At 35.1% G+C, this 8,172-nt stretch overlaps 1 protein-coding gene across 1 annotated transcript; it reads left to right on the top strand.

The window, feature by feature from the left end:
- Positions 1 to 1,551: 1,551 nt before the first annotated feature.
- On the top strand, positions 1,552 to 7,795 carry LOC107950674 (RWD domain-containing protein 1). Its single transcript, XM_016885561.2, has 11 exons — positions 1,552 to 1,790; positions 2,515 to 2,580; positions 2,679 to 2,746; positions 2,996 to 3,029; positions 3,225 to 3,294; positions 3,783 to 3,840; positions 4,271 to 4,399; positions 5,305 to 5,396; positions 6,510 to 6,594; positions 7,173 to 7,251; positions 7,399 to 7,795. The coding sequence occupies exons 1-11, from the start codon at positions 1,784 to 1,786 to the stop codon at positions 7,461 to 7,463; spliced, it is 753 nt and encodes a 250-aa protein (XP_016741050.1). The 5' UTR covers positions 1,552 to 1,783; the 3' UTR covers positions 7,464 to 7,795.
- Positions 7,796 to 8,172: the final 377 nt, after the last annotated feature.

Here is an 8,172-nt window from a genome sequence, read left to right as displayed (position 1 = left end):
ACGAAATCGACTATGTTAAGATCATATAGTTCAAATTTAAATAAATACATACCTCCGCTTTCGGTCGTTAGTCTAATAGAAGCTGTATATCTTGAAGCTCAGTCGGTAATCCCATGTGACTCGAGTGGGATATATACGGGTAGTTCGCTCGATGATGTAAAAATGGAAATCGGTACGGCGCCCATAGTTGTAGTAGTAAAAGGTAACCATCAATTTTGATTTTTCTTACTTGCGTCGCATGACACATCTCCCGATACAATGTCGCCAACATAGCAAACTCCCAACTAAGTTCACCTGCTCCTCTAAAATCGACAAGTTTCACTAGTCACCTTAGATGGACGAGATTTCGTGACTTATCCGACTTCAGGATGCACCCGATGATCTGAAGGATGTACGTCTGTGCGTGTCGTTCTCTTTTGACTTCAGTCGAATCCTCATCCAACCCCGCAAAAATTTTTCGTATCCAAAACATTTTGATCCGACCTCCATAAATTGTCTCCGTAGCCAAACCTAGAAGATCACCACATATAGCTCCCCAATCAGTAGACTGAACAGACCTAGTGACTACCGACCCATCTATCGGTAACTCCAACTGTAAATACACGTCATCCAAAGTGATAGTACGCTTGTCGCATAGAAGTTAAAATGTGTGCATCTCGAGTCTCCACCTCTTCACCAAAGCGTTTATGAGTTTCGGGTCCAACTTACACCCCTAGCCTACAAGGACAGCGTGCCAAAAACCGGCTTCCCTCAAGTATGGTTCGATCAACAGTGATAAAGGACCGGATAGATTACGAATATGACATTATAAAATTCGATCTTTTGCCTATTTACATAAAAAATATACAAAATATTAAGTTAAAATATAACAATGAAATAAAAAATTGAATAAAATTGAAATTTATTAAAATTTATTCTTACCATTTGCAATTGATTGGCGAAAATGTACTTGTCATCAAAACGGATTAAAGACCCGTTCATTGCTAATTATATGGAATACGAATTAATTTTTAACAAAAAATATTTTTAGAAAATATTAATAAGAAATATAATAAAAAATAGAATTTAGATAGAAATAGAATTTTAGTAATAAATTTAAGAGAGAATTTGTGAGATTTTTTAGAGAATATTGTGAGAAATTAGTAGGGGGTTTTATAGTTTTTTTTTATCGTGGGGGGTGCAACGACTACTTAAAATAGCCGTTGGAAATGTAGTCGTGGGGGGGGGAAGGCGTTGTGCTGGACTCATTTTTCATTAACGCTTCCAGCTAGAAGCGTTTTACTGGTGACACGCAGAAAGCGCTTCCAGCTAGATGCGTTTTTTGGGTTTCCCCTGAAAACGCTTCCAGCTGGAAACGTTTTATTTAAATTGGCTCATTTTTGTAAATTTTAAAAAATTTGATTTATTTCTGTAATTTAAAAAATGACATTTATTGGTATTTTAGTCCAAAATAAAAATAAAAATATAATTTAGTGGGTATAATTAACCATTGCTAAAAATTTAATACTTGGCTGACGAAAATAAGAGGGTGTAAAAATTAGTTCAGCAACTAAGGTAGAATACTTTTTCTTTAATTGGGTAAAACAATAAAACCGGAGTAAAATACAGAGTAAAGTATAATGTGAAACGTTGCGTTTCCAGGTGAATATTTGTATTAGGTTTTTCGGAGCTGAAGTGTCCATGGAAACTGTGAGCTTCGATCTTCATCTCTGAGAGGAAAAGCAGAATCAAATCCAAAAATACACAAAAACATAAAAAGAGTATTTTTCTCAAATTCATAACCATGACTGGTAATTCTTTTTTCTTTTTAATTCATTATTATTTAAACTTTACTTTTGCTAATCTAATTCTTGTATTGTATTGCTTATCAAATTTGTTTAGGCCGCCTTCCAACTATCTACAATGGAGCAATTGACTTTTTCCTTTTCCTTTTCTATGCATCTTAATAATCATTTAGGTTTTTTTAGGGTTTTCTTCTAGCAATTTGTTTTTGTTTCTTTAAAGAGTACTATAAAGCAATAAGCTTTATTTAGATAATCAAACATACCCAGAAGCTGCAAATGCAATGAAAATTTTTGGGGTTGAAATGCAATGTTCTTTTCTTTTTTAAATCATTCCGGAGCTTTTGAGATCTGGTTTTTGTAAATTAACATTAAATTTATCTCATAATGACCGAGTTTTTAAAATCAAAGCAAGTATTAGTGAAGCAAAAGTTGTAAAAGTACAGTCTTTGAGAGAAACTCAGGCACAGATTGGTGGCTCAACCCCATAAATCGTCCATCAACCTTAAGTTGTAAGAGAACTAACAAATATAGGTACCCTCTTCATAAAAGATACAACTTTACTTTCTTTCCTAGCAGCTATCTAATGGAATGAAATATGATCAACCAGACATTTACTAATATTGATTACACTTTATTTAATCAATTGATGGAGGGATTTGATGCTGTGTTGAGATTGGTTCATGGTGTGCTTCCTTCAACATGAATTGATTTATCTGAGTTATGTTTACAGATCACTTGCAGGAGCAGGAGATGGAAATTGAGGCCCTGGAAGCAATACTTATGGATGAATTCAAAGGTTCAACCTCTTGCCCTTCTTTCTTGGGCTTGTCTTTTTTCTATCTGCTAGAATTTCCTGTCCCTCCTGACCTGTTATGATTGTTGTTCTCGTATCAGAAATTCATTCTGGTGAAAGTGGGCTAAACACTTCGAATAGGTGCTTCCAAATAACATTATCTCCTCAGGTGTGTTTTATCCCAGAAATAATGTTATCTGCATTTCTATAATATTCTAGTTTCTCATAGTGATCTTACAATGCCATTGCCTAGTAGCGGTAGAGTTGTTTGCTGAGTAATAATGCCCATCTAAATTATTTAGAATGTTTGGCTTTTGTTTAAAGCTACTGTTTAAACAGCATTAGCCATTCTTAGTGACTCTTGTGCCTTGGAAACTAATTTTCCTTTCATCTAATTACCTCGTTTTGTTTTTAACAGGATGATGATACAGATCAATCAACCACCCTACCAGGTTATTCTTTTAATTCATCTAACATATTGTAGCATACTATATTTATGTTCAGCCACACTTTCAGGCAGACACAGATAAATTTATAACATCAAATTTGACTCAATTTGTTTTATTTGGGAATTTTTTTCGCTGCCCTTTGTTCAGGATTTTCCTTTTCCTTGTGAATGTAAGCTGTTATCCTAACTTCTTTTGCAGTTCTGCTGGCTTTGATTTTCTCGCATACTGAAAAATATCCAGATGAGCCTCCACTTCTGAATGTAAAAAGGTCAGTATCTCCTTTCCGTGCAACAAGCCAATATGCATGGCACTGTCTAATAAAGATATTTGTGACAGTCCCCTGCTTTCTCAAATGATCTGAGAAGCAAAATTTTCCCCCGTTTGAATCTAATTTAACCATCTTGATTGGAAGGAAGGAATAACTTTTAGTCTAATGGCTCTGCCTTAAAAACATGAAGTTATTATGAATTTTGGCCACTAGATTGAGAATTTTCCATCCTCCCCCTGTTTCATTTTCCCAACCTAGCATTAGCAAATCTTAATCCTTGTTGTGATCCCATTGTTGTTTTTAACATTTATCTTTCAAGCATTTTGGATACTGTCGTTTTGTGCAAATTTCTTGCTGATTTCTCTATCAATTCAGAGGAGCATCTCTTGTGTTTGGGGTCTTGTTTAGAAGATTTTTTCCCCTCATGATGTCATTCTTCCTTATGAGCTGTTGTAAATAACCTGCTTTTTGTCATTTCCTTTTTCCAGTATACGAGGAATACAAGTTAGTGACCTGAAAGTTTTGAAAGAAAAACTTGAACAAGAGGTAACCTTTCAGGGATTTATGTTTTGTAGTATTACTGGAATTTATAATTTACTATTTAAGCATATGTAAAGCATTCAGGAATTGTTCTTCCAAAAGTTCAGTTTTTGTTCTTAATAGAGTTAGCATCATATCTTTCCCCAGCTCACCAGTCTCTGGAAAATGTAAATCTCCTGATGGAAGTGTTAAATTGCACAGAGAATCTCAAATCTTCCACACTTACCTTTAGCTAATTGAACTCCGTCTCACATCCATCTTCAGCGAGCAGTGGCATCTGTTTAATAAATTAATCTGCCTTTGTAGTGGAAGGTTGCAGTAAAAAGTGTTAATTTTAGTTGGCATGCCAAATAGCATCTTTTCCTTATATCTAATGTGGTTGTACAGCTAATTTGCTCAGCTCATGCAGATTCTCACTTGATTTCGTGCTTTTCAGGCATCTGAAAATCTTGGAATGGCTATGATTTACACTTTGGTTACATCAGCCAAGGAATGGCTATCTGAAAGATATGGTCAAGATGCTGATGCTGACAATGTTGAAGAAGAAGAATCAACAAAAGATGAGGTGTGGCCATTGACTATGTAGTTTTAATTTCCTCTATTCTTGTGGTCAGTTGTTTTCTAGATTCAATAGTAAATATAACTTTTGTTTTTGAGTGATCTTTTAGCAAATTCTGTTGGTACTCATATACAGTTTCCACCTGCCATGCAATGTTTGCATTTAATGTGCATGGATACATTAGTCTTTAGAAGAACTACTTGCATGCCTTAATATAAAACAACTTAAGCCTACAGAGAGTGAATTTATTTTTGGCCTAAGGTGCTGCAATGCCGCTGTAGTTGCTATGCTGTTGTCTGCTGATGCCTACTTGGGAGGAAAGATAGATTTCAAATTTATGCTTCAAATGTATAAATGTGATAGGTTGTGCCCAAGAAAAACTTGTCATTAATGGATATCATATCTGAGCATTAACTTGAAGCATGAAAGAAATGGAGTTATTGTTATTTTAAATGCTTTGTATTAGAAAAAGAAAAGGTGTGAAGCTTCTGGTTTGCTATGTTCATAATATCAGTGTCAAATGAATCTCAATCAACATCAGCTAGAATGTTGGCCAAATTGGACTGTGAATTTAGGATCAGTTTCTGCTGTCAGGATTGTGAATTTAGGAAAGAAAGTGCTAAGATTCCAAAGATATACTATGCTGGTTTGCAATACAGCCAGACTTTTGGACAGGTCATATTTACAGAACAAAAGCATTGATGTTTTCCTAGTAGACAGTTTTAGGGACTTAGTTTGTTCTATTTTAGAAATATTCATTTTGTTAATGCTAATTGACATTTGGTAAGTCTTCTGAACAGAGGAACTTTGTGCTAATAATGATCACAAATCAGAATGCTGAGCACTATGTTTACTTAATACCAGGTATGTCTTTACATGGTAAAAATTATCTTACCTTTTCCACCCTGCAGGTGATTATTCCACATGGAGAACCTGTTACTGTTGATACATTTTTAGCGTGGAGAGAAAGGTTTGAGGCAGAGTTGGCACTAGAGCGAGCCAAGTAAGTTTGTTAGGTGAATGCGTTTTGTACATATCATCAGGGATTTAAATAGCGGTCCGTTACCGAAATAGCGGCCGTTATATAGCGGTAACGGCACCGTCCGAAACCGCTACTGCCGAAACCCGCTATACCCGCAATACACAATAAGTAATGTAAAATTCACGACCGCGATACCTGCAATGACCGCAATAGCATCCGTTATGTCCGCAACCGTGATAAACGCAATGCGACCGAAAACGCGACCGCGACCGCAATTTAAATCCCTGCATATCATATATGGATATGCACACAGAGATTACTTGTTAGGTTTTTGTTAGTTATCAATTCTGCAAGTTTGGTAGTGTTAATCATGCTAAAGCTCCTTATGTTTTTTATCATTATTGTATAAAGTTCATCTTTGCTATTGAAGTGATTGGCCCAGGATAAGATGTAGAGTCACGTTATATGGGTTCATTATACCTTGTCTTGGAAGTCTGGACTTAAATGGCAGCTATCTATGCTTGCTAGTACATGCAGTTGATGTTCCTGTTAAGGGTTCCATGCAATCAGGAAAAAAAACTGAATTGCAGTTTCTCCTCCTACGCTTTGAAACACAATTCACATCATGGAGATATTCCTTGAAAAAGGAACAACAAAAACAAAATCCTGGACAGTTTTACCTTCCAAGCGAACTTTTCTTTACTGGTATTTAAGCACAATGAGCACCTACATGAGAGAGATGATTTGGTCTATGAAAGTATTCCTAGAACTTAAATTGCTTAAACATTGGTATGAATGGCAGACGAGTACATGGTCAACATGCTTATATAGAAAATTTGCCTAGTTTTACCTTATATGGGTTATCTCTCGTAGCCACTTTCACTTGAAGTGTTAGATATGCATGCATGAAAAAAAAGTCAAAACAACAAAGCTTGGAATGGCGGAAACAGTCCCATTCTAGCTTTCCCTTGTCTAGTTCAGTGCATGGAAAGCTTTTGTAGTTTGTTCTGGTTGATCTACTCTTCATATTGATGTTTTATGTGTGGAAAAAGAAAAGCCATGTATCCATGCTATGAAAATTAGAAGGCATACATTAACCTGTGACAAATAAACTCTCCGTGCATCAATTTTCAGGCTAATGCCCGAATCTGCTCTTACGGCACCTAAAGAAAAGAAGCTCTCAGGCAGGCAGTGGTTTGAAAGTGGAAGAGCTACTGCGGTAACTTACTTATACTTCCTGATTTTTCCTCTCCATGACATTGAGGATTTACTATATCTATATCATTGCCAATTTCTTACCATGGGTTTAGTTGGATTTTAGAAACAAGACCCTCATTGTTTCCTTTAAATATGCTAATAATCTCAAATGATTAGGTTGCTTTTGGGATGGCCTATTTCCAATTGTGTTATCTATTGCTTAATGATTCTTTTCTAACATGTATTTCAACGATTTTGAGAATAGAATATGTAATTGTGAAACCATTATTATTTCTAGGAATAAGTTATATCTTCCCCTTATGTTGAATATGAGACTTATATGATCCAAAAGATTCTGAAACTCAGTAAGTTTGTGTTAGTGTTGAAAAAAAAGAACAGAAAATGCATATGTAAGGTATTCTATTTAACGTTATTCAGCCAAGAGGTTCAATTGGATTAATTGACTCCTTCCCATGTTGAAAGCAATCACGATTCAGTGAAGACTGAATGCTTTTTGTGATACGATACGTGATATGGTTAGAATATGCCTATTTAATAATGAAAGTGCCATCTTTAACATAGTCACTCTATCTTCTGCAGAAAGGTGCAGCTCGTGTTAATGAAGAATCAGATGAGGAAGACGAGGAAGATATTGATTTTGATGATGATGATTTCGAAGGTGAGTGCCCTTTGTCACACAAGCCCATAATTGGTGTTTGATAGTGCCAAGAATATTTGTTAAATGCTTTCGTAATTACAATATGGTTAAAGATAAAACTGAAGCAAAATGGATGAAAGAAATGATTTAATCACTGTCGTATTGCAGATGATGAAGAAGATATGCTTGAGCACTATCTTGCTGAGAAGTCCGATTTGTCCACGCACTCTTAAAATAGATGCCTAAAAGAACGTCTTGTGGTCTGAGAATTAAATATCTATTATCATCCATGCACTCTGAACGTCTTGCGGTTTGAGAATTAAAGATCTTTTATCAACTCCAATTGATAAGTGGGAACTGTAGTTTCATTAGAAGCTTCCTCTCATTTTAATTTTGAAGTATAGTAGCCAGGGAGGCGTTGATTGAAGGAAAGCAATTTATGTTGTACCATTATATTTCTGTTTAAAGCAGCACTTCCAATGTAAAAAGTCACCAATTTTGCATATTACAGCTTGAGCTAAAATCAAATTATGATAGAGCTCGAGCTTGAGCGTTGAATCCTGAATTTTGAGTCAAGTTTGAGCTTCTTATAACTTGAGCTCAGCTTTAGTCCCAAATACTTAATTGAGTCATTAGACAACATTTACACGGTATGACAGTTCCATGCATGCAGAGAAGGGTGCTCAATATAGAAAAGAGGCATCAAAGAACTTAAATGATCATCATTAGAAAATTTGAGAAGAATTCTGAAAATAGTAAGAGTTTGTCATATTAATTTCTAATGTGCTTCCCATAAGTGTTACTCGATTATGAGTCCCTTTGTAAGTGATTTAATACTATATTCTTTTTAAAAACTCGATAATTTTACGTTATAATAAATTTAGTAACTTGTAAATTTTATAATATTGTACGAAATTCAGTAATTTTGCAAAAGTTTTAGCA

This window comes from Gossypium hirsutum, chromosome D03 (assembly GCF_007990345.1).
Source record: "Gossypium hirsutum isolate 1008001.06 chromosome D03, Gossypium_hirsutum_v2.1, whole genome shotgun sequence".
NCBI classification, from domain to species: domain Eukaryota; kingdom Viridiplantae; phylum Streptophyta; class Magnoliopsida; order Malvales; family Malvaceae; genus Gossypium; species Gossypium hirsutum.
Note: the sequence above shows the minus strand (reverse complement) of the source record. Positions and strands in the feature narration are given on the sequence as shown.

Bases quoted from the DNA above. Each gene is read 5' to 3' on its own strand.
- LOC107950674 (XM_016885561.2), top strand. The intron at 3,295-3,782 runs GTCAGTATCTCC...TCCTTTTTCCAG, and splicing joins CCACTTCTGAATGTAAAAAG to TATACGAGGAATACAAGTTA. The intron at 6,595-7,172 runs GTAACTTACTTA...TATCTTCTGCAG, and splicing joins AAAGTGGAAGAGCTACTGCG to AAAGGTGCAGCTCGTGTTAA.